Source organism: Aegilops tauschii, chromosome 2, assembly GCF_002575655.3.
Source record: "Aegilops tauschii subsp. strangulata cultivar AL8/78 chromosome 2, Aet v6.0, whole genome shotgun sequence".
Taxonomy (NCBI): domain Eukaryota; kingdom Viridiplantae; phylum Streptophyta; class Magnoliopsida; order Poales; family Poaceae; genus Aegilops; species Aegilops tauschii.
In genome coordinates, this window is record NC_053036.3 from 522,478,646 (window position 1) to 522,504,700 (window position 26,055).

General features: G+C 46.3%; 4 protein-coding genes across 10 annotated transcripts; 2 read left to right on the forward strand and 2 right to left on the reverse strand.

Moving 5' to 3' along the window:
* Positions 1-1,044: 1,044 nt before the first annotated feature.
* On the reverse strand, positions 1,045-4,272 carry LOC109763570 (uncharacterized). Of its 6 annotated transcripts, XM_045233231.2 has the most exons (5): positions 3,964-4,272; positions 3,585-3,881; positions 2,344-2,482; positions 2,205-2,258; positions 1,844-2,100 (listed from the first exon to the last, which is right to left on the reverse strand). In XM_045233231.2, exons 1-5 carry the CDS (start codon positions 4,045-4,047, stop codon positions 2,078-2,080), a joined length of 597 nt encoding a protein of 198 aa, XP_045089166.1. In that variant the 5' UTR covers positions 4,048-4,272; the 3' UTR covers positions 1,844-2,077. The 6 variants fall into 6 exon arrangements, with proteins under 6 accessions (XP_040255519.1, XP_045089166.1, XP_020178003.1 ...); XM_020322414.4 differs by lacking the exon at positions 2,344-2,482; XM_045233230.2 differs by having other exon boundaries at positions 1,844-2,258.
* A 248-nt stretch (positions 4,273-4,520) lies between these two features.
* On the forward strand, positions 4,521-8,385 carry LOC109763560 (branched-chain amino acid aminotransferase 2, chloroplastic). Its single transcript, XM_020322401.4, has 10 exons — positions 4,521-4,813; positions 4,929-5,026; positions 5,515-5,692; positions 5,847-6,023; positions 6,103-6,234; positions 6,315-6,413; positions 6,733-6,849; positions 7,155-7,250; positions 7,357-7,469; positions 7,967-8,385. Exons 1-10 carry the CDS (start codon positions 4,709-4,711, stop codon positions 8,082-8,084), a joined length of 1,233 nt encoding a protein of 410 aa, XP_020177990.1. The 5' UTR covers positions 4,521-4,708; the 3' UTR covers positions 8,085-8,385.
* An 8,921-nt stretch (positions 8,386-17,306) lies between these two features.
* On the forward strand, positions 17,307-22,891 carry LOC109763540 (uncharacterized). 2 transcript variants are annotated; one of them, XM_020322384.4, is made up of 7 exons: positions 17,307-18,192; positions 19,034-19,230; positions 19,333-19,385; positions 19,758-21,219; positions 21,315-21,409; positions 21,495-21,744; positions 21,828-22,891. In XM_020322384.4, the coding sequence occupies exons 2-7, from the start codon at positions 19,080-19,082 to the stop codon at positions 22,388-22,390; spliced, it is 2,574 nt and encodes an 857-aa protein (XP_020177973.1). In that variant the 5' UTR covers positions 17,307-18,192; positions 19,034-19,079; the 3' UTR covers positions 22,391-22,891. The 2 variants fall into 2 exon arrangements, with proteins under 2 accessions (XP_020177973.1, XP_040255520.1); XM_040399586.3 differs by having other exon boundaries at positions 21,516-21,744.
* A 76-nt stretch (positions 22,892-22,967) lies between these two features.
* On the reverse strand, positions 22,968-25,443 carry LOC109763541 (rop guanine nucleotide exchange factor 3). The gene is made up of 7 exons (XM_020322385.4): positions 24,947-25,443; positions 24,740-24,856; positions 24,487-24,641; positions 24,317-24,391; positions 23,938-24,228; positions 23,499-23,831; positions 22,968-23,368 (listed from the first exon to the last, which is right to left on the reverse strand). Exons 1-7 carry the CDS (start codon positions 25,269-25,271, stop codon positions 23,252-23,254), a joined length of 1,413 nt encoding a protein of 470 aa, XP_020177974.1. The 5' UTR covers positions 25,272-25,443; the 3' UTR covers positions 22,968-23,251.
* Between the last annotated feature and the right edge of the window lie 612 nt (positions 25,444-26,055).

The window sequence follows — 26,055 nt, forward strand, 5'->3', positions numbered from 1 at the left end:
CATGGTCTTCCAACGGATGTGCATTCCAAAACCAACATTAGGCCTTCCCTCAAACTCAACGATATCACTTGGGTCCCTCCAATACAAATCTTTCCTCGCTTGTTCCAAGACCTTCGCATAGGTAGGACTACTCTTAAACTACGATTGATACCATATGCTTGTGGTTCATCAGCTCCGCAGTGATGAGCTCCTCATCCACCTCTTGGCACCGCATGGTGTGCGAGCAGAGCTATTCGTGGAGGCGGTGAAGTTGGCCCAAGGGGACCGATCGACACCGCGGGAGAGGCTGCCGCGCTCCCACCCTTGCTTGGACCGCCAAGCCTCGACGAGAGGTCGGCTGGAGCTGTCGGCCGTTGCACGAAGTCTTGCGCGGCGGCACCGCCACGACCACGGCCACCACGCCCGCGTGCAGAACCCGCCATTGCTTGCTGGAAAAAAGAATTGTGGCGGCGGAATTTCTCACCGGAGATAGGAAGAGAGGCGGCGGAGGGGGTGGATTGCAGCGGAGGAGATGCGAGACGTGAACCCTAAAGCGCTCTCGAACCCGCGTACATATAGCGATGGAAGGACGGTTTTGCGGGTCGCTTGTAAACAAATTACTTATTTTAGGTAAGCTTGTAAAAAAAATTACTAGCTGGCCTCAACATAGCGGACCTGCTCGGGCCGCAAAAAACGCAAAACCCAACCGGAATTACCCAGGCCGGCGAAGATATAGCGCATCTGCTAGAGTTGCTCTAAGGGTTTGAAACAAGGGATTCATTGTATTTTCTAGTTTTATGATCATGAAATATATAGAACAAAAACAGCAAAAAGAGATATTATTATTTACATTCATGCCCTCTAGAATTTTAGTGATGCGAAGACGATAAGTTTAGTTGGCAAACATGATAAAATCGTGCTCGGTGTAATTTTTTTACCAGAAAATTGCCGTGTTTTGACGTCCTCGTTTCCCTAGAATCGCCATCCAAGACGTTCGATGTGCGATGGTCAAATCCCGAACGTCATTTCCGTTAAACTATCGGTTTTTTTTACAGCATTTTTTTTGACAGCATCGTTAAACTATCATTTACGCAAGACAAGTATGACCGCTTTACCCCTACCTGAGAGGGAAAATATCAAGTGGTACGGACCATCACATGATACCCTGCTACGGGACTCTGTGGTGCCTTGGATCTACATGCAAGGGACAGGATCAGCTCACTTATTATTTACACATGCCCCCTTGGTACATTTGCATGTGCCCCCCTTGAAAACAGCCCATCTTTGTGAAAGCACAACAGACCTATGCATCTGTCCCCAACATCAACATCGTCAGTTTCTACCAACAAGTACGAACACTATACCAGCTGATTATCTGATTCAAAACAAGACGTGTGAATTAATCAAACTTAAACCACATCATTTAGGCCTTGTTCTGTTACTTTACATGTGATCAATCAACACAAAAATGAATGTTGCCCAGCTGAAGAAATAAAGCATAGTACTCCCTCCGTTCGGAATTACTTGTCATAAAAATGGATAAAAATGGATGTATCTACAACTAAAATACATCTAGATACATTCATTTCTTGGATGAGTAATTCCTAACGGAGGGAGTACATGCTAAAATTCAGTACATTTAAAGTAAGCTCTCATCAGTACAGCAAGCAACAACTTGAAACATTCTTATCTTGAGCCTTCAGGTCGCCATCAATTTTATTTCATAATGAATATATTGGCATGTGATCAGCATGAACCCATTTTTCATTCCTGTATTCACATATGAAATTTTCGATGATCAAAATATTTAGCAGAAATCTTGACAAAAAATCAATCTCAACAAACAATAGTACAAGCTAGCAAATTGTGAGGGATGGCAAATTGCCAAAAATCATTCATAGCATCAAAAGATCGCTGGATCAGAAGCATGTCCACAAATAAAGGTGCATCATATGCTGCCATCTTGGTCTAGGAATTAACATGACCTTAATATACATATATTTACAAGCGTATTACTTAGTTCACTAATTTACATAATTAAACCAAACAGCTTCACTACAGATCACTTGGTGACTCCATATTCTCCTTGTACGCCATCCTATGCTGGGCAGAAATGCACACCTACATGATAACATCAAGAATTACAACAACCTAATAAACCCTCTCAAAAGATCGTACAACATTAAATATGTGAAACCGTAAACACTTCTGTGACGCCAAATAACCTGCATGTCTGTTGCACCATCTAATTCTCCTGATCAATTTTGTTGTTTCTTGACCTATAACAGCATGTAAAAAAAATCGCTTGTTACACTAAGAGATCATGACATGCTCACAAGTCATAACCAGTAGAGTTATATTCACCTCTTTTTCTTCTTTCCACTTTTGCTATGTAGTTAATCAAGAAAGTAGCAGTCGACAATCGCACATGTACTGAGTTCAGTGTGCCGAGTACGAAAGGTCTGTTACTCGCCCTCCATGTCATTGTTCTCTTGTTAGAAAACTAAACAATGCTTACATCTTATTTTACCCATAATATTTGTAGATAGTCAAAGAAGACACTATTTTGATTAGCAGGCCAGTTTATTTGGCCAGCAAGTCAGCCTATTACACTGTGATAAAGTAATTTTGATCCATCAAACTTTCCTAATTCCAGCTGCTGCAAAGTGAGAACAAGTACATAGATTTCCAATACTGGGAGGTCCCAGCCTGACCTAGAGTTCTACTGGGATTTTCTGTTAGTCGAGCATTATTGAGCCTCATTTGGCATGAATTTTAGTCAATTACTCTAAATGCTCACTTATGCTAGGCTGTACATGAGGTTTTCAACTACTGTATGTAAGAAACATTCTATGACACTTTATAAGAAAGATTGCGTTTATATACAATTCAGATGGACATATTAGGACAAGAAGTGGTGATCAATATTATACACTGCTAGATCCCAGGATTAGATGCCAGAACCAATGACTCAACAAGAACATCAAGATGTTGCAGTAATCATTCTTCTAAATCTTCAAGTTTAAAATATTGATGCATATCTCCACTACGAATTAACTTTAACATCTGTTGCGACTGAAATGTGAGACACATAATTTTATACTAGAACTAATAGTACATGTAGCTGTATCTGCATGATTTTTCCACTTCGTTCATTTGTTGACATACAATTGAACAGTTGAGTTGTGACACTCTAGCCCTGTCTAGAAGTAACCCACGACTCACAAAAGGAAAATAGCCAAACAAAGAGGCACCTTCTTGTGTGCCTATATGTTCTCAAAAATATTTCATAGTGATAATGCTTTTGCACATCAACACTTATTCAGAGCTTTCCTATCATTAAGGGCTACATTGTGGAGAACAATTGAAAAGGAAATCTTATATTCTCAAAAAAAGATGTCCGGACGAACACTAAAGTTGTTGCTGCCACACCTCTCTACGTAGCTGCCGACTGCTACTGCCTACTGTTACATCTTCCTTACTACAGGCAATTATTGTTGCTTTATTTAGTTTAACTGTCCTAATAGGATGACATATTGGTTTCAATTCTATATGGATACCCACAAGTAAATCCATTATTTAATGAGATTATAGGATGAACTTACCATATAGAGATCGGCTTTTCCAATATGTGTTGCACTTAGTGACGAACGAGCCGCGGGCAAGCATGGATTACAACTCTGGGCTGGTCCAGAACTTCCAATGTGCGCAGCACTGCAGTTGGAGGACGCAGATTGAGGTCTGAACGCCGCGGCATGTAGCGGCAGATCAAACTCAGCTGTCGGAGGTGATCGGACGTGCGCCATCGTTGCCGGCGAGACATGCCCCGTGGTATCCCACTCGAGTGGCTCGGATAGGAACCGCCCGAACGACACAGACTCCCGCAACGCCGACATCCAGTTCTAAAACCAAAGAATCAAAATCGGGAATGCAGGCACCAGAAAACGGCCAGGTACTGACAAGAAAGGAGGCGCTGCCTCTTACCTGATCGTCGTTGAGTAGGGTCACCGACTCCCGCGACTTGGTCGGATCTAGCTGCGGCGACGAGAGGTTCGTCTCCGCTCCCATGGGGATGCCAACAGCTTGTGCCGGCTCTGAGCAAACTTTCGTCGCACACGCGATAGCCCTCTATGTTGCTCTGGATTGGGGCGTCCAGCAGCGGATGGGGCATGCTCCATGGTGGCCGGCGGCGGTAGGATATGACCTAGGCGGCGGCGGTGGGGAAAATTTCGTATCGAAGAAGAGGAAAACAGAACAGAGCGGTATGCACTTCGGCTGAATCACAGAATAACCCAGGGTGTCTTTTGCATAAATTGCAATGCGAACTGAGCCTGCTCCATCCTGTGCCTCAAGTCCAGATCGAACGGCCAACAAGGTCTCGTATCAGGGGATCATGCCACACACGGTATCACCAGATATGCACTCCTACGAGAAACCGAGCTAAAGACGTTTCTGCCTCGCTGACCGGTGGACCTAAATCCCTGCCTACCCCGCCGCCTCCGGCCTCCGCACCCACACTGACAGGGTGGAGCCGCACGCCTCGACCCACTTCCGGACCTCGCCACCCGGCGGGCGACCCAATGGCAACGAGCCGCCGGCACGCTTGCCATTCGTCCGTTCCGCAGCCGCCACCCCGCGACTCCTTCTCCAATATCCCCAACCGTGCCGAGTAGTCAACCAACCTACCCCCACCCACCGCCGATCCCCCGCCCCGGCGAGTCATACAAATATGGAGCTCCGCCTCCGCGCTCCGGCGTCCCCCGCTTCCGCCTCTCCGCGCGGCACGTCGGTCTCCCCCAGCCCCAGGCCGCATCCGCGCCTACCCTCGCAACCCGTACGGTTTTTCATCCGCGACTTTCTACTGCAGCACGGCGATCGGTTAAGTCGTACTGCCTGCAACTATGGGGAAAACCATCAAACACCTAATAAAAAAGTGTGTCTGTCTGCAGATTCAGAAGCGATTGTCCGGCAGCGCCGTCTCCGTCTCCAGGCGAGGCACTGCGGCAAGGAGCAGCCCGTGTTCCGCCCTGATGACGGCATCATACAAGTACGGTAACTTGACCCGGCGCTCCGCGCTGCTGCACTTTCGTTTTCGTTTACGCCAGCCACTATGCCCGCCTGCTGTTACTGGCAGAACAAGAACATAGTTAAAAATTATATATAGGTTGTATATGAAGAATGGGGATTGATTCACATTCCGGTGCTTCTATTGTCCGCCCATTTGTCCTACATTAAGACATAGTTATGCACAATTGATGTGCTGTTGAAGGAAAATATTGTCACAATCCACTACTTAGTTAAACGAAGAAGGAAAGATTGCTAAAATCCACAATTGATCATGTCAAAAGGTTTACTAGCCACGAGGAGGTAAATAAACTAGAAGAAATCGGTGCAGTACTATCACTGTATCAGTGTGCATTTGCATTTAGTAGCTGCCAATAAGCTTAGTTCCCTTCTGCGTTCTGGCTGTCCCATTATGGGCAGTTTTCCTGTTTTGCCGAATTATTGTTTGTTCATGTGAGCTGCATGTTCCAGCACAGGAACTCCGGACCTAGTCGACTTCGACTGGGAGACTCTTGGATTTCAACTGGTCCCGACGGACTTTATGTATATAATGAAATGTTCGTCAGATGGGGTGTTCACCAAGGGTGAATTGGTTCCATATGGGCCAATCGAGCTGAACCCTGCTGCTGCAGTTTTAAATTATGGCCAGGTTTGTTTATCTCCCAGCTCTGCCTTGAAGAATCGCTACATGATTGGTGAACAGTGCTATGTAAATAATATCCTTGTTGATTTCAGATATGTAGGCTGCTTTCGTTTGCTCCATTTTTGTTGGATATGCTCTAACATGCTTGTAAAACGTGCAGGGATTGCTCGAAGGTCTTAGAGCACACAGAAAGGAGGATGGTTCAGTAGTTGTTTTTCGCCCCAAGGAAAACGCGTTGCGGATGAGGATAGGTGCAGATCGGCTATGCATGCCTGCACCAAGCGTTGAGCAGTTCCTATCAGCTGTCAAGCAAACTATATTGGCAAACAAGCGTTGGGTAAGAACATCTTTCGTTGAACAGTGACATGTGATGCATATCTCCTTTCTCATGGGTTATGTGCTTCATGAGATTGTAGGTACCCCCCACTGGCAAAGGTTCTTTATATATCAGGCCGCTGCTGATTGGAAGTGGAGCTATGCTAGGTGTAGCACCTGCCCCGGAGTATACATTTGTTGTGTATGTTTGCCCAGTTGGTCACTATTTCAAGGTGAATTTGGCTTATTTCTATTTCATATATCCATTTTTATGGTTGTAACAGTAATATCTCAATGTCTTATTTACTTTCAGGATGGCCTGTCACCAATTAGCTTATTGACTGAGGAAGAATATCACCGCGCTGCACCTGGTGGAACTGGTGATATTAAGACAATTGGAAATTATGCTTCGGTAACACACCTTGATCTGTAATAAGTGTGATATTATTCATCTAATCAACGATTACCTTGTGTACATCTTTACTCCCTGGTTCTGTGAATATGAGTTTGGCTTCCAATATTTTGCAGTTACCCTCAACTTGCATGCTACTGTTGTGCTGCTAAGTCCGTCTCAGCTCTAATTTTGCATAGGATAGTGGTAGCTTTCCTCAAAATTTGGTGTGTATAAATGCTTATCTTGATCTCTCTGGTTTGATAAGATCAGGAAGAACATTAACATATTGTTATGTGGTTCCTGATGCTTTGCACTTTTGTTGAATCCCTGTATGCAGGTTGTTAGTGCTCAGAGAAGAGCCAAGGAGAAAGGTCATTCTGATGTTCTTTACTTGGATCCCGTGCATAAGAAGTTTGTGGAGGAAGTTTCTTCCTGTAATATATTGATGGTGAAGGTATGTGTACTTTACTTTGTTCCATTTGGCTTCCTTTGCTAGTGGATCTATGAAAACAACAGTGTAGAGTAGGTTGAGTATTAGTGCCTATGATTTCACTGACAATGATGTCTTGGGGCATTTGCGTAGTCTATTGAAAGAACTGAAATAAGGCGCAGATGCAGAATATCATCACCTGATTAGCATGCTAGTAGGCAGGATATTTACTTAATTCCATGACTGCTCCAAACTGTACATGTTGTATTGCACTATTTTCTTATTACTATATTTTGATAGGAATGTTATCATTGAATTTTTCCTGACAGGATAATGTTATTTCTACTCCACTATTAACGGGAACAATTCTTCCTGGAATCACAAGAAGAAGTATAATTGAAATTGCCCAAAATCTTGGAATCCAGGTAACTCAAACAGGGATGTTCATCTTCAGCCTAGATCGTCTATGGAGCAACAATATGAGATATGATACGATCTTTTCATTTAACATGCTAGCTTTCTTATTTTCAGGTCGAAGAGCGCCTTATTGCGATAGATGAGTTTCTTGACGCTGATGAAGTCTTCTGTACAGGGACTGCCGTTGTACTATCACCCGTTGGTTCCATTGTGTACCACGGAAGAAGGTAAAATACCATAGTCTTGAAGCAATTATTTTTCTACTAGCATCCATTTACATACCCCCTCCGTTCCATAATAGGTGTCGTGGTTTTAGTTCAAATTTGAACTAAGAGCATGACACTTATCATGGAATGGAGGGAGTATTTGATTAATGAGACTACCAAATCTAGGCAGGATAGGCAGGGTTTATAAGCTTACGAAATTAGGCATTCAGACATATTGCATCTCTAACTATGAGTTAAGCGCCTAGCAGCGGCAGCAGCAGCATTTCATGTTTGCTCTATGATTGTACCAGCTCCACTGAATTGTTGGGGCCTGGCTCTGCAAGGCCTATGATTGTACCAGGATAGGCAGGGTTTATTATCTTCTTTCATTGGTTGTTCATACAAAATCTGCAATTGCCAGTTGGCGCAATATTGGAAAACTTATGGGATCTGCCAGCCATGTCGTCTATTGATTACCATTCCTGTATTGAAATCGATCAACTCTCGTTCGTTTGCAGAGTGGAGTATGGGGGCGGGAAGGTCGGAGCGGTGTCCCAGCAACTGTATTCGGCACTTACAGCTATCCAGAAAGGCCTTGTGGAGGACAGTATGGGATGGAGTGTGCAGTTGAATTAGCAGCTTCATCATCTGGACGGTCTCTACGAGCCTCCTCGGCAAGAAAACAATGCAAAATCACTTGACCCTCTGTCAGGAAATTTTGCAGAATGTAGAATAGCATAATTTCCCTGTGAAGATAGCAAGAGGTACACACACAACATAGCATCAAGCTGGATCAGAAAGATTAATAATAATGATTAAATAGCTGTTGTTTCTTCTCATTCTGTTTCCCAGGAGGACTGATTGCGCTTTGAGTGTAAATAACTCTATACCATACTTGCAATTGCAACCCATGAGACATAAATATTTGTTGCACCAACTGGGTTCATTACTAGTCACCTATCTCCTTTATGCCTGATATGTGTGTTGATATGGACAACGGGGTGTGCTATTAGCACAGTGCATAATTATATTTCGTCAGGTGGCAACAGTTTGCCAATAATGGCCCCCTGCATCTCATTTACGCTTTGGGGTTCGTCTCGCCTGGTCTCCTCTTCCTCGGCGGCAACAGCACACGCCATGCCATGCACAGATGCACTGTTGCTGATCTGAAAACCTTAAATTTGCTACAGCACCTGCAGCTAGCTACACATGTGACATATCCATCCATCTACTACTAGCTAAAAGTCTATGATTAGTAGTAGTATTTTCTTTCTGGGTTCATTAGACATTAGTCATAATAACCCCTTTTGGCTCTCCTGGTGTCACCATCTCTCTCACCTTTGGATCAAAAGGGGGAGAATTAGGAGGCAATATATATTCTTACCGCTCGTAGCTTCAGATAAATACTTTTAAGCGTAGACAAAAGGATGCTGCTACTACACACTAAGCTTTTCCTCCCTATTCCTTGGTGGCTAGGACAAACTCTCCCTTCTAAGCTTCACCGGCAAGCCCGTGGATTTCTTCTCCCCTCTACCTGCCGGAATCCTGCTACCTCCGCTCCGGTTAGTAGATTAGGTTAAGAGTTTTTAGTTCTCACAGGTGCGGCGCTCGGGCGGATGGCGGGGCTTTTCTTCGAGTTTTTCTTCCAGGCTTCGATCCTCCTCGACTTCGTTCATCTGGACATAGTCGACGGAGCTTCGACGTAGATTCATGTCGTCTTCTTGGGACGGTGAGGTTAGGGTTTCTCGTCATGTGGCTAGATTTGATGTCAGGTGCTTCAGATCTATTCAATGGTTCACCAACGACGACTCCCGCTCCAGGGTATTGGTCCTTAGGGGCACGTGCACGGAGATCTCCCGGCTGTCATCGACAAGGTCAAGCCGGCTCGGATAGAGGGGCAGTGATAGCAGCGCGTTGGCGGCTCATTCGGGTGGCGGTAGTGGTTGTTTGGTGGTCTCAGAATCTCGATATAATTTTTATTATGTTTGATGTGCTTTGTACCTCCGACGAACTTTAATAATAGATCCGGATCATTTTCGCAAAAAAAAAAATCACTCTGCCAAACTGATCATTCTCTGTGGCGGTTTGTTCCGGCGGTGGTAGTGGCCGTTCGGTGGTCTCAGAATTTTGATGTAATTTTTATTATGTTTGAGATGCTTTGTACTTCCGGTGAACTTTAATAATAGATCTGGATCATTTTCGCCCAAAAAAAAGAAAAAAAATCACTCTGCCAAAACTGATCATTCTCTGCGACGGTTCGTTCCGGTGGTGGTAGTGGCTGTTCGGTGGTCTCAGAATCTTGATGTAATTTTTATTATGTTTGAGATGCTTTGTACTTCCGGTGAACTTTAATAATAGATCTGGATCATTTTCGCAAAAAAAAGAAAAAAATCACTATGCCAAACTGAGCATTCTCTGTGACGGTTCGTTCCGGCGGTGGTAGTGGTCGTTCGGTGGTCTTAAAATCTTTTTTTTTTTGCGAATACGCTTGAGTGCGTATCTTTTCATTGATAGGTAAAAAGAGTGAGTACAAGAGGGGGGGCCTGGTGTCTAGCGCACAGGCAAGACAAGGAGCGGTGAGCAGTGGTGACGGGCTGCCCAGCCCGGATACAAGACTAGGAACCTATGCCAGCAACGAACTTAGACCATGTGCTCCAGCCCTAGCCCAAGAGCGGGCATCGTCCTGGATAAGCTCAAGAAGCCGAGAGGCGGAGGGGGACTCGCCGTCGAAAACGCAACGGTTGCGCTGCTTCCAGATGGACCAGGCCGTTAGGGTTGCTAGGGTGGCCAATCCCTTGCGGTGTCCTGTGGGGGAGCTCGTGATCATCGAAGTGCACCACTGGAGGAACTCTTCGGAGTCGGAGGGAGGGGGGGGGGGGGGCGGTGGCGCGCACCCAGGCCAGAACATCATGCCAAATCTGCCTGGAGAAGGGGCAGCCAACGATTATATGCTGCATGGTCTCGGTGGCCTGGTCGCACAGGACGCATCTGTCGTTGTGAGGGAGACCATGGCGAGCCAGCCTGGCGGCAGTCCAACAGCGGTCAAGATCGGCCAGCCAAGTGAACATCTTGACTCGGACGGGAGCCTAGCACTTCCAAGTCAGGCGCCAGAATCTCGATGTGATTTTTATTATGTTTGAGATGTTTTATACTTCCGGCGAATTTTATAATAGATCTGGATCATTTTTCGTTGAAAAATAAATAAATACTTTCACTCCGCCAAACTGATCGTCCTTTGTCAAAACTGCTGGCAAGGAAGGAATGAAGGATACATCAGAGCATCCCTATAAAACCAGAAGAAAAGAAAAGACAAAACGGGTTACATCAGACCTCGCAAGACAGAGTTGCTTGTGTTTCTTTGTACTTTAGAACTGTGGAGAAGAGATCGAGATCGAGATCGAACGGCAGTTGCATGGGGTTGGGTTTGGATTAGGACCCCGTAACAGCCAGTTTTAGTTCTTGGTGTAATGCGCGGACAGCTGAACGGGGACAAAACCTGGATGGCCGGTGAGGCGTTGGCGTCGAACATAAGTACACTTAGCAACAAAACCCTGGGCTGTTAGGCGACTGACGGATGGAACAGGAATGATATATCCAAATCGCCCTTCTTTTCTTGGCGAGGCCGATTGATTAGCCAGCCCAGTGGCGACGCGTACGCGATGGAATCGATCGCCCACCTAGCGGCAGAAGGCGGACACCAGTCGGCGTCGCCGTGCGGATGCCACGCACGCTGTCACCGGTGCATGCCGTCCGAGCGTGCGCGCGCGGAGAAAGCGGAACCTCCTTATCCGCGCGGTCCGAGCGTACGTCTGCCTGCACCCGACGCGTCCCCGTGAACCGAATTGCAGCACAGCGCGCACGCTGCATGACGCGTCGCTGGCCACGCCGTCCGGAAGAGCAACTCGTGGCAGATCTGAGACTGAGAGGAAGGGAAGGGAAGGGAAGGGAAGGTTGAGACGTCGCCGGAATAAAATACCGGTCGCCCAGCGTACGCAACGCATACATGGTCGCTCGCCTGTTCTGTTGGGCAATGATGGCCGGACGCGAAGCCCACCGGCCGACACGAGCGAGAGCGACAGCGACCCATCCGCCAACCTCCATCCCATGCGGGAGGACGAAAAGAATTCATAATCTGAACTGCTTTAAAAAAAATTCATTGAGCTAATCGTTTCGAGTGGCGCCCGACAGATAGACGCCACACTATACTGTGCAGCGCCTGACTCTTAGGCGCCACACGCCGGTCCAGCGTGGCAGCCCGGGCCCACTCCTGGTAGTGCAGCGCCTAACAGAAAGGAGCTGCACAGTATAGTGCAGCGCCTAACTGAAAGGAGCTGCACTACCTTATATTAAAACTGTTGTAACTTTTAATCCGTGCATCCGATGAAAACATGTCTTATATGAATGTTGTACATTTTTTCGTGTTCTACGCAATGATGGCATTTTCATTTATGTTAGGATCAATTTGCTTGATGAAAACCCTGTTGCAAAAGTGCATCATAATATAACTGACAGAATCTGTTAAAATTTACAAACTTGGCATGATGATAGCCACTGACCTATAGCTCTTACGCTTTTGCAACCTACATGAGTTTTGCACTGCATAATGTGTACTTTCACGCATGCCTATGCTTGCCATGTTAATCATCTTTAACATGTTCATTTCTTGCATCTAAGTGACTAACATGATATAAGTGAACTTCTGTTACAGAATGTATTTTGTAAGATCCATAGTAATTAATCCTGACATTATATGAATATGATCTAATTATGAAACTTAGAAAATATTATGTCTACTTTAAGTCCATGTCATTTTCACACCCACTAAATATGTGCATCACTATGTTTTGAAACAGTAAAGTTCCTAAGGCAATGGTCTGCCAGATTGACACATTAATTTCTTCGAGTTCATCGATATCATCAGAACTTTGCATTTTATCAGATATATACTTACATAGCCTTAAAATTTAGCACCTATAATGTTTTCTGTCAGTAGCAAGAGCACATGTTCTCTGATTTGGACTCTGTCTTTAGGATACTGGAAAAAGCTGAGGTCGGTATTGATGAGGAACACTAGATGAGAAGAAAGAAAACACATGCCAGATCTGTTTGGCTACTTCTAGATGCTTCCACTCTAGTGTAGTATTTCTTTCCTTTTCTTTTCTATCCTACCTACTGTTTTCTAGAGTCTTCTAGTTGTGAGTAGCTATGAGTAGAATGGTGAAACTTACATAATGTTTTCTAGAGTATTCCAGCTATAAGTAGAAGTATGTGAAGGCTTCCCAAAGCCCTATAAATAGAGGTCCTCGCCTCTACTTTGGAGGCAGACTATGTACCCCTACCTATAATAGAACTTGTTGTTCTTATCTAAGATCTTGGAGTAGATCTTGTGCCCTAGGAGTTCTGGATTGAACTCTTGCCGCCTATCAACCTACATTCGCCTCTAGAGCGATATCTAGCGCAGCACGTTGAAGCTGTTCCTTCAACACTTGTGATGTACACATTGTAGCAGCAAGGTGAAGTTGCTCCTCCACAAACTTTGTGCTGCTTCAGGTGGTATCAGAGCCTCGTTGACCCATACTAGTTCTTGTTGTCCTCTTCGAGAGTAAGTTGCAGCAAGCAATGGAGCAATTGGAGAAGAGGATGGATGCTGTTGAACAACAAATCAAAGAGCTGCGTGAAGATCTTAATAGGAGATTTGACTAGCTGGTTGAGATGATAAGAAAGGGTGTCCCCCTGCTACCAATGAAGGAGATTCATCTAAAGAAGAGGAAGATGTTCATCAAGGAAGAAGGAGAGGTAATCTTGGAGCAAGACCGCCACGACAACATGTTGTTCAACGTGCTTCAAGAAGGCCAATTTATGTTGAGCCTTCTGAAGGTGAAGAATATGATGATGCCCTTGAAGAGCCAAATCTCTACGCATATCGGAGAGCACCCAACCCTACGTATGCAAGAGATACATACAAGGTGAAAGCTGAGATCCTAAGTTTTAATGGAAATGTTGACATTGAAGGGTGCCTGGATTGGTTATATGAAGTGGAGACTTTCTTTGAGGTCATGGAGGTTCCGGAAGATCGTAGAGTTCCTTTGGTCGCATACAAACTGAAAGGAGGAGCCGGTGCATGGTGGCATCGCGTTCATATGTTTTTAACATGGTATAAGTGAAGTTCTGTTACAGAAAGTTGTATCATGAAAGTTGTATCAAGTGAACTTTCTGTAACAGAAGTTCACTTATATCATGTTAGTCACTTAGATGCAAGAAATGAACATGTTAAAGATGATTAACATGGCAAGCATAGGCATGGCGTGAAAGTACACATTATGCAGTGCAAAACTCATGTAGGTTGCAAACGCGTAAGAGCTATAGGTCAATGGCTATCATCATGTCAAGTTTGTAAATTTTAACAGATTATGTCAGTTATATTATGACACACTTTTGCAACAGGGTTTTTATCAAGCAAATTGATCCTAACATAGATGAAAATGCCACCATTGCATAGAACACGGAAAAATGTGCAACATTCATATAAGGCACGTTTTCGTCGGATTCACGGATTAAAAGTTACAACAGTTTAACTCCTTTCAGTTAGGCGCTGCACTACACTGTGCAGCTCCTTTCAGTTAGGCGCTGCACTACACTGTGTAGCTCCTTTCTGTTAGGCGCTGCACTACACTGTGCAATTCCTTTCAGTTAGGCGCTGCACAACCAGGAGTGGGGCCCGAGCTGCCACGCTGGACCGGCGTGTGGCGCCTAAAAGCCAGGCGCTACACAGTATAGTGTGTCGTCTATCTGTCGGGCGCCACTCGAAACAGTCAGCTCAGTGAAATTTTTTTGAAAGCAGTTCAGATTATAAATTCTTTTCGTCCTCAAGTCAAATATGTAGTCAAATATGTGTTTTTTGCCATCCCATGCTGCATGCATCGACCGCCGTCGGACCGGGTCGCGGTCCACGTATGCCCCGACCTTCCATCGCGCTAGCCGGACGTACGGCCGCCGGCAGAAGTACAAAGGCATGTTTATTACGGTCTTGTAGAGCTATCCAGACCAGCTACGTACGTCTCTCTGTACTGTGTGCTGTACAGTACGTATACGAGGAGGCCCACTGTTTCCGGCCGCGTGTACGCAGGCGAAAGTAAAGAAACTGTGTGTAATACGAGGTGTACGAAATGACATACTACCACTGATACTAAGAAATGTTTGACATGGAAAAAGAATGAAGGAAAAAGAAACGGATGATGCCGGAATGCTTTAGTTAGACGCTTCTTATTGTATCTCATGCTAATCCAACTGATTTCCGGCGAATCTTATTCTAGTTGGTTTGTCACATCCTCGGAATTAAGAATTGGATGATGACACTTGCTGCCGCTGCCGTGCTAGGAGGACAATTATTATTATACAAGATGCAAAACCTACAGGTTGTTTCCATTCGCCTGAAAATGCTGGTCAGAGGAAACCAATGTGGATTGGTGAACCAAAATAATTCAGACAGATATTGCTTTGCATGAAAAAGCTGGAGAGATTGAGGATACATTTATTTATTATATCCTAAATAATTCAGAATTAGGCCTTTCTTTCTTCTATAAAAAACCAGAGATCATTCTAATTAATTCAAGTGGAATAATTGTATATCATAATCATTTTTAAGCTTATTTATTGTCCTATTTAATTCCTTTTGTGGTCAGACAAAACCAATATGGATTGGTCAACTAGAAAGTCAGAGAGATACTTGCAGGAAAAAGTCGAAGAGATTGGTGATAAATTTATTTATTGTCTGATAAATAATTCAACGTGAAACTTTTTTTCATGTAACTCTAATTAACTGAAGCAAAGGAGGGTCGTGATTGTTTTACTTTCCCTCACGCAAGCGTGCCCACGGCAAATCCCCCCCCCCCTCCCTCCCCCTCCCTAAGTTTAAGCATTCAACCCGTGGATTCTCTTTCCCTCTACATGTCGCTCCGGCTGCTGAGTGGCGGGGTGGGGAATCCTAGTGCGTCGACTCCGGCTAGTAATTTAGGTTATGGCTTTTTAGTCCTTGCAGGGGCGGTGTTCAGACGGATGATTGGCGATTCATATTTGATTTGGTCTTGTGGACTTCGATCATCCATAAATTTGTCCGTCAAGATGAAGATGATGGAGCTCCAACGTAGATTCATACCGTCTCTTTGGGACGGCAAGGTTAGGATTTCTCCATGTGTGCATGATGGCAATATATGATGACAACTGCTTCGGATCGATTTAAGGGTTCAACAACGATGATTGCGGCTTCAGGACACCCGGTCCTTAGATACACGTGCACGAAACACTTCCCAGTTGTTATCAACAAGGTCATGTCGGCTCTGGTATGAGAGTAGCGACGGTGGTGCATCGGCGACTCGTTCTGGCGGGTGCTTTTATACTTCCAATGAACTTTTACATTAGATCCGGATATTTCACAAAATAATAATAATTAAAACAAAATAAATTGTATATTCTAATCACCGTGCAATGTTGTAATCATAGTTCACTCAAATGAGCTAGTGAAAGTTGCAGTTATTTTGAACTAGAGGTTAAATTTTGACATTTGAATTCAATTTCACCTCAAAAAGTCCTAGGTATATTTTATGAGTGGGATTGACACGAAGAAAAAAATGATATCTGACGACAAAGGCTGCACGGTGAGTCTTCGTCAAATGGATCATGTTGGATGTTGAAATTAAAGTGATGTGGTTTGGATGTTGCTCTGCTCGGTGCTCCGAGGAGAGAGGTTGGTCGGAAATGTGCACAAACATACTCGACACACCCAAAAGGAAAACATAACCACGAACACTGAGCATATAGAACTCAATACTTTACACAAGTAATTCTCCTTGCTTACTCCATGTTTCCTCTTCAGAGTTCATGTAAAATTTATGCAAAAGTACCAACAATTGTTAACGAAGACTGAGAGAAGCCCTACCGAAAATTGGAAGTGGTAACAAAAAGGCGACATAAAATAAAGACCACATGACATCACTTAACAACAACCACGTTTTTACGAGGAGCAACCAACATCATAACACCACCGAGACGACACGACACATCCTTAGTTCCTCACCGTGCACTGACTACTACAACATATCGAAAGAACAAAGCTCAACACGAGGATGCCCTTCCCTTGCCGAATTGTCATTTCCATCAACTTCACAAAGCAACCAGAAGTACATACAAGGCGACACTGAAAAATATAACAAGGCATCACTTGACGACAACCATAGTGTCATGAGGCACCAAGTGAACTGAAAATGAACTATCATCTAGCTGTAAAAGCACCCCTCTTATCGGTAGCACATTCTTTATTAGGACGTCGAGCCACTCGGGCTTCATGTTTAGAAAGTGTTTTAATGCATTGCGCATTTAGAAACTGATGGTTTGGTGCCAAAAGTTATCAGCCAGTATGTAGGCAAGCCAAAAATAAGTTTATCTGCCAATTGGTTAGCCACCAACTTTTCCTGCCCACCTCTCAAAACCTTTTAATTCCCCCATTTCTCATTTGGGGAAACTTTTGTCACACTTGTTTAGATGTGACATTATGAATTTCGTTTGCACGATAGCTATTCTTATATAGAAACATGAATGGACTTAACAATCATATATAAATTATAATAACATGTTGTGTTTTAATAATGATGATGTTTTACCACTTCATGTCTATTGTCCCAACCTAGTATATAGTGGCATGTTCAGGGGTGTATGTGTCAAGATTTATTCTTCTCTCCCCATTCCTTTGCCAGCCACTACGTGTTGAGCTTGATCGAGCAGCTATGACGTACAAAAAGAGGGACACGAGGGACATACCAAAACAGAGAGATATATCAAATCCAAACCCCCCTCTTTTAATCCGCTGCCCCTCCGTCGTCATCAGAGAGAGAGAGAGAGAGAGAGAGAGAGAGAGAGAGAGATGGTGGTAGGAGAGCAGAGTAGGCAGTGAGGCCAAGGGGTTCCTCCACGTCCCAAGAAGCCTGCCGATTGCTAAGGAGGAGCCGTGCATGCGTCCCCATGGCGGACGGCTCAGCTTGCTGAGGGACACAGAGGGAGAAAGGATCATCTTCAGAAAAAGGCAACAATTTCTTTCACACGGTCCTGTGAAAAAGGAAGGGGCTGTGAGTATCTGTTCATCCGCATTTGGGTTGTTTCCTTCCATCTCTGAAGGCCTGGGGAATTAATTCGATCTCGGCGCCGGCGTCGGCGTGTTTCGCCGGTCCGCTGCCAAGAAAACCGAGGATCAATCAGAAGATTGTTCCGGCGCTCGGGTCTTCCCTGCCTGTGAGATTCTGAATCGCCGGAGGCCGAAGGACTGAGACTCCGCCGGAGGCGTGGCCTGCATGTTTGCTCCGCCCTCTTCCTTCCTTCTGCGTGTGTAGATCCTTGCGAGGTATTCCTCTCCGGCGTGCCAAGTTTCTCGATTCTGGACGTGGATTCCAAGTCTTGGGGGTGGGGGCATCCTTCCTCGTGGAAACCGAGGAGGCACGGCAATAACAAGGAGGGTTTCCTGCTCTGCCAGAAGATCATTCCAATCTGTTTTCTCCCGTCTTCAGTTGGCTTCTTCATTGCTGAGAGCCGGGAGGTCGGATTCTGAGTTAATCTCTGAATATCGGTGCCGAGTCTCGAGAGGCGGAACACAAGGCGATTCAGAAGATTCAGCAGTCTGTTTTACAAGAACAGAGGTCAGGGCGACAACCTGGTTGTCACTTGGTGGGTCCTGTGATCAACACTCGCCGGTAAACAGGTAAATTAACCAATCTTGATCTTGATATTCCGTTCATCTGGTTAGACAGTCTGATTAACTTGGCCCAATACGAACAGAACTTTCAGTTTGTTGTAGTGCTCCGTCGGTGCTCTGTTTTTTAATGACGCAAAGGCAAAGTCCATTTTGGTACTATATTGTTTTATTTATAGAGAAGAACGGGCATTTCGGTCAGCTAGCAGCGTTTGGGAGATGCTTAATCCAACATGATAGCTGTTCCTTTCGTTATCGGAATGAGGGGGGAATGAATTGAAATCTTCAGAGTTCACAATTTGCCTTTTCGATGCCCCGAAATACTTCTGCCTCCTCCGGTTCCAGTTAATCTGTTCTGCATATTTACCTTTCCGATGCCCCGGAAAACCTCTGTCTCTACTTTTACTAAATATGTGGCATATTTGCCTTTTCAATATTCCGAGAAGCTTCGTGCGTCAAATTTTGCTCCTTTGATTCTTTCAAGTTCTTGTGACACGGTTAATCGTACTAAAGAATGTAATACTAAACACGAAAGCCTGTAACTCTAACCACGTCGAAGCCGACATTTGCATCCGGTAGGTGCAATGTGATCCTTGCCTCTTGTCGATATGGTCTTTGTCTTTTGGGTCTTTGTATCATTTCTCATTCATTTATTTGGTGCGCTGTATTTGTTTATGGGGTTAGTTGTGCCACCATTCACTAATTGGAACATACTTTGAGAAACTCTGAGTTGTTGGGACTTGGGAGGGTGGAAAAAGGGGGAGGCTTTGGTTGCCATTATATATTCCTTATTTTGTGCTGTTCAGTGTTCACACAACTTTCGTTTAACGCGTGTGCTTTATGCATCCAGGTTAACTCGTCTGAAGAGAGTCCTTACAAGATAACACCGTTTGGCCATGTTGTCCCCCAACATGGCAAACAAAAGTTACAAACAGCGGAATGAGAAGGTTCAGGTTGGTTGTATGTCGGGGCTGATCCGCATGTTCGACTTCCGTCGTGGTCAAAAATATCTTTCAGATGGGAGCCGACGGATGAATACATATTCAGGTGAGGAACACGATGCCATTGCTTAGCAGCACTATACTAGTAAGAGTTAATGTATCATCTGGTCCATGAATTTGCTAAAGGTAAACTGTGTACTTTGTGCAGTTAAAAGGGGTCTAAAAGGCTCTGAGGATTACAACAGAATCACGGCTGCAGATGTAAGTTTTGAATCGACTGAAAACTATTATTTTCCAGTTTTTCACATAGGAAGTACTCTCTCTGTCCCAAAATAAGTTCATGACTTTAGTTCAAATTTGAACTAAAGCCACAACACTTATTTTGGGACGGAGGGAGCACAAAATAGCGCTATAAACCTCCAAATGTGGTAACTTTGGAACTTCTTTAAGCTTTGAAGACACTTAGTACGGATATTTTAGGTATGGCAGAGTACTATGTAATATCAAATTTATTAGCGTACAAAATAGATGCAATCTTTTTTATTTATATGCGGTACGTTGGAGTTTAACATGGTCAGAAGTATTTCTAACATCTTGAAAATAACTGCGAATACAATCAATTGCCTTTCTCAGAATGACAGAGACCATGGAGCTGAAACATTTTATGCCGGTAGGCCAAGTATTAGAGCACTGATGGAAGAAGAGATGGCCAGTGGCACACAGCCCTTGAAGCAAACAGAAAGAAACACGCTGGGGATATTCTCTAGTGATGTTAAGTCTGTGAATCTGCCTGAAGGATCTGAGATTGACCTAAACTTGGCTGCGAGTCTCATGGAAATTTACAGAAGTCACAATGGAAGTCAAGACAGCAGCGATTCTGTTAAATCCGGTAACATTTCTTATTCAGTTGACCAAGAGAACAATGCTGATGCTGGTGCACATCCCAGTCGGATACCCTGTGTTATTCAAAAAGCACTAGAAGATGTGGCCGAAGCGGTAATAAGCCATCAATCAGCGAATGCAGAATACATAACCAGCAGCGGCGAAGCTAGGTCCAAAGAACTGGTTGACGCACTGCAGCTGCTGAGCTCAAACAAAGAGTTGTTTCTGATGCTTCTGCGAGACCCGAGCTCTAGATTGTTACAGTGCCTCCAAAACCTCTATACATCCCTAGGAGGTCCCAAGTTAGAACCCGCAGATTCTGATGAAGTAACTAAGTTGCAAGGTGCGACTAACGGCATAGAGCAGTCGGAGGTGTCACCAAGTAAAGTGCAAAGAAAGTATAATTCTTTCTTGCAAGAGGATAAGTTAGTCATGAGGAAACCATCACAGCTAAATGATACTTCCCGTGGCCTTAGCACAATAGTAATCTTGAAGCCAAGTCCTGCAAGAAGTCAGGGTAGCCTTCTCTCAAGTAGTGTAACTTCTTCACCACTATCAAATCATAATAATACGCCAGGTCAGGTTGAAAGTGGCAAAGCTCCTCACCATTTCTCTCTTAGAGAGCTTAGAAGGAGGCTAAAGCTTGCCACCATGAGTAGTAGCACTTTCCAGACTGCTGATCCACCCAAGCAGTTTGCTGTGGAAAGTATGTCGATAAGTTCAGAAAGTACAGATTCTTCTGACTGTGAGATAGCTAAGGAACCATCCAGTGTTGACAAGAAAACAAACTTTAGAGATAGTGGAATTGGCATGGGGAATGATGCCACTCATGGTGTCGGCTCTTTTTCCTATGAAAAGGCTAGGAAGCATCTCATTGAGAAGCTAGACAATCAAGATGAAGACATTTCTCAGACTGTACAAAAATCAGAATCCATTGGGAGATTAATTTCACATCCGGAAGATGGGGCATTTTCTCCCAGTCATTCCCCTCCAAAGGAGGGCATTAGTATATCTCAGGAAGCTACAGACTCAAGTTCACAGATAATTGAGCAAGATGATAGTTCAGCAAATTTTAGCCCACCAAGCGAAGACGAAGAGACAGAACCGACCAGTGCAAGCTCTTCAGGTAGTAAAGAGTTGGATGAACTCAGGACAGATCATGGCAACCATCTATCGGAGGAGAACACTATTTCTCAGGAGCTAATCGATGAAGGTATGTTGCTCATGTTTATGAAGTTCAAGACCCCCTTCTCTTCAGCTTTAGTTTTTTGTTGTTGTAATGTAATATACACATCCATTTGTTTGCAGATGTTAAGAACATGCAAGATGCAGTGGAAAACCTACAGCTCTCTACCGAGGTTGAAACTACAAGTGAAAGCTTTGAACAAATAAATTCAGACCAAGTAAGTCAATACCTTTTAGCAATTTCAATACAAAGTTGAGCTTTCTTTTCTACAGTTGATGAATAAACTTCTCCCCTCACTGAAGTTATCTTCCGAAGAACCACAGCCCACGAATGCGTTACCAGAAGTGACCATGCATTCTCCTGAGCACCCCGTTGAGGAACAAGACGATCACAGTCCATCAGCAGTCGTTGGATTAGCCAAGCCATCCATGTTGACATTTGCTTGCTTGCCAGAGAATGCTGATGAAAAAGAGGAGAAACTGAGCCCACACTCGGTTCTGGATCCTTCCTTGGCAAATAGTACCAGTCCCAACCATAAAACTCGAAAGCAAGGTACTTGAGTGAAAATAAGAAATTCCACCTCTTTTTTGCTTTTGCAATCGATTGATAACAGAAAAAATTGTGTGTGCTTGCAGATGAGTTGTCCATGCCTAGCTCAAGAGTTCTTTTCGAAGAACTTGACACTCCATCTGAGACGTTGCAGACTCCTGTTCTTTATGATAAAAATGAAAGGGTTTCCTTCATTAAGTCTGTGCTAGAAGCGTCAGAATCGCTGGCCGGGGGCTGTTCGGAGAGGTGGTATATGGATGTGTCTGTGCTTGAGACATCTGTATTGGCTGAAATAGGAATGTCATACTGCCTGACGGACGATGTGGTTCTTCTTTTTGATTGTGTTGAGGAAGTTCTTCTCAAGATAAGCGATGATTTCTTCGGTGCTGACCCATGGGTAGCTTTTCTGAAGAACAACGTGAGACCAGCACCACTGGGGATGGAACTCGTTAGAGAGGTGGCCAAGTGCATCGATTGTCTTGTCGATGATACTGGAACTCCAAAAGCATTAGATGAGGTGGTGCTGAAAGACCTGGAAAGTGGACCGTGGATGGACCTTCGATGCGATGCTGAAGATGCTGTCATTGATGTGTGGGATGGCATGCTTGACGACTTACTGGAGGAGATGGTATTTGACCTGTGGTTTTAAGATTGTAGATCTTTGTAGTCATCCATGAAGTTACATCGGATCAAACCCGGCCTTTTGGCCGTATGGGAAAAAAAAAGTTACATCGGAAAAAACTGAAAAAGGATTTAATAGATTTAGCGGTGTTTTCTTCTATAGAGATGAGGATTCAGCAATGTCCTGTTATAAGGAGGTAATGGAAAAGTAAAGTGAGTATGATAGATGAGATCTCAAAAGATTATAGAGTTAGGCAGTTCATCATGATAGGGTTGAATCCCATTTCCCGGATGGAGCAAATAACAGTTTTATTTCACAGCCCGGCGCTGTTAGTTGTATAATCCTGAATAAATGTGGTTCCAAACACTAGGAATTGTTTGGTTATGCTTTACTTCTCACTTCATGGTGTTGGTTGTAAAGGTGTGAGAATAGGAAATATGAGTTTGGGTGTGTATAGATTGTTCCCTTGACTGTCTGAAGAATAATTTCCCTCAAGGGCAGGATATATAATTCTCCCTGTTTATGATATATTACAGTTCATACTCTGGTGAATCATGTCAGTTGCCAACTTGAGAGACCCATGCCCATCCATACAAGAGAAACATTCACAAGTGACAAGTGATACTGTACTCTTTGGCGTCCATTGTCATCATAGAGAGAATGCAATGCAACTGAGGGACCATGGGAATGGAATGAATGTAGCCCCAAGCATGGCTATGCTAGGGCCGGAGTAGCCTACTGTGCTCATGCTGCAATCTTCCATTAGTGTACTACTACCACTACATGTTATGGCATAATGTACATATTGTTGGACGGATGTATGGACCGGCATTTTGGTTTTCTGGTCCAGGTCCAGGTCCAGGCAGGATGAACAAATGATCATCATCATCAGATCTTCCTCGCCGACTCGTCGGCGAAAAGAACGTCGTCTATACATGTCACTATGGTGTACGCCAGGCTCTCCAGCACCCTGGAGTAGCTCTCCAGGACGGCCTGCCCAACGTCCTGCAGCACAAGCAATCAGATTCATCACATCACAAATTCACAATTCAAGCCTGTGATGAGATCGAAAATCTTCAGTGGGTGCAGTTGAAGGCGGCTTTGGTGTGGTGATCATGGATTCATGGTCGCCTACCTTGTTGTGCTGTATCTTGCTGGCGTCGAGCGTGGTCTGGGAGAGGCCGGGGAAGCGGTGCTTGAGGCAGAGCAGGGCGTCCTCGGCCCGGCTCGCCAGCATCACGTTCTTGTCCGACTCCATGAGGTCCTTGACGGCGCCCCACGGCGACCGAGCGTGGCCGTGGCCCGCCTTGCGCCGCCACACGTGCATCGCCGCCTCCACGCGGTCCGCCGCCTCCAGCGCCTCGTGCTCCGACGAGATCTCCAGGCAGTCCAGCAGGTACTCCGGCGAGAACTTGCCCGGGAACGACATGCCCCGGTAGAGCGCGTCGCCCACGCTCGCCCGCCCGCACTGCGCATTTGGGTGCCAGCAACCTTTGTCAGAGGAATCGCGATCGGGAAACTAAAAGAAAAGTTTCGGTTTCATGGCGGGAGGTTTGAGGAGGCTGGCAACCCACCTTGGGAAGCGTCTGCGTGTACGACTCCGGGATCTTGATCTCGGCGAGGATGCCGTTGTTGATGGCCATGGCCGCCTTGTGGATCTGGCTCGCGCAGTCGTGCTTCTGCCGCAGGTCCCGCCGGGCCGGCTCCGTGAGCCCGGACTTGGTGACGCACGGCACCGGCAGCCACCACCGCTCCTCGCCGCGGTGGCTCGCCGGACGGCACGGCGCCGAGTCGTCGCAGCTGTCCTTGTGCGCCTTGTCGTTGAGGTACCAGAATTCCGTCTTCTGGAAGCCGTCCAGGATCTCCTGCGCGCGCATCATCAATCAAATCAAATTAAGCCCACGTGAACAGCAAATTCTTGGAAGGCGCGAAGGAAATGAGCTCGGATCTTACGAGCAGCATGTCGTCGAGCTTCTCGAGGGCCGGGAGGTTGACGTAGATGTCGGATCTCGGCCTGGTCGCCATCACCTGACACAACCAGAATGCATATATTTCAGATGCTTTGCCAGTGACATGGAGGTTGTATGTTTCGAAGCCATGGTGGTGATGTTTCGATCCCTCACCTCTCGGGTCGTACCGTCGGGCAGGATGTCCTTGGACGGGAAGAACTCGACGATGTAGTCGCAGACGGAGAGCAGGCAGTCCATCTCCCGCCGCCACATGGACTTCTTCTCCACCGGCAGGGGCTCCAGCCGGTGGCAGCTCCCAAAAACGGTCGCTGCAAGCAGAGTAAGCAGCACATGTCAGGGTCCTCTGTTCTATTGGCAATAGTAACCTCTTCCACAAAAGGACAGGCCGGCGTGCTTGATTACTTACCGTAGAGGTTGGTGATGGCGTTGGAGATGGCGGCGGCGGTGGAGACGCCCTTGCCGCCGCCGGACATGTCCTCCCCGAGCAGGAGCTTGGAGAACCTCTCCTTCATCAGCTGCAACTCTGCCAGCCCACACCCACGAGTACATTAGCGCATGAGCATACCTACAATGGACAGGAGCCAAGAACCGGGAGCAGCAGAGAAGTGCGTACCGGTGCAACCGGCCTTGCGGTCACGCGCGCCGCCGCGCCGCGGCTCCGTGCCGAGCCTCTGCAGCAGCGGCGCCGGCGGCGGCATCCGCGCCGCCAGCTTGCAGACCGGCCAGCGCGGGTACGGCGACCCGTACGGGCTCCCGGGCTCCCCGCTGCACTCGGACGACACGTCGGAGGCGGCGCCGTCGTCCCCGTCGTCGCGGCGGAGGTTTAGCGCTCGCAGCACGCCGGCCCGCTGATGGTCGAGGGGCACGTCATCGTCGTCGAAGTCGGCGTAGTCGGACTGCGAGCCCTCCTCCCACGTCGACGACGTCGGCGTGTCCATGTCTATCCCCGCGCATGCACCGTCGACCGCTTAGTTCACGCACAGGCACAGCTCTGGGCGGCGCGTGCGGCGTGCGGCGTGATGGTGCGCGCCGGGTGATCGAGCCCGGGCAGGAAGGAATGGGAATGGGATAGCGATGGTGGTGGCGCAGTGGAGGAGTAGGAACATGCGGGGGGAGTGGCAGCGGGGACAAGGGACGAGCAGAAATAGGTGGCGTCGCCATCATGAGGCCCCACGATGACGCCCGCCCGCCCGCCCGGTGGCCATGAGGTAAACGGGCGTGCGATTCCCTCGCTGCCGCCGGCGATGCCTCCTGCCTGCCTGCCTGCCGCGGGAAATTTTCTTTGAAATGTGCAACAACTTACTGCCACCACAGTAATCCAACTAGGAGTATCACTGTGCGCCTGGCACGCAGCGCCAGGCAGGGCTCTGGCGCTCTGCCATGGGCATATGATCACGTGCCCGCCCCACAACTTGCTTAACGCACTAACGACCAATCAACCATCATGGTCTGTCCCCCTTAAACACCGCATTAGCGGCCGCGTGGCTGGCGTGGAGGTCGCGTCGCCGTGGGCTTTACCTGACACAAAAGTCGCGGGCATGCCGGCCACCCCACCGGAGCAATAATGGCGACATTACGGACGGCCAAAGGCGGCCAAAGGGGAGAGGAAAAAGGAAAGGAACCGTCCTCGCCGCTGCGGCCTTTCCGATCATGACCCGGCAGCCGCGCGCCCCGAGGAGCGGAGCATAGTGCCCGATCGTATTCTCCTCGCAAAGCCGCCAT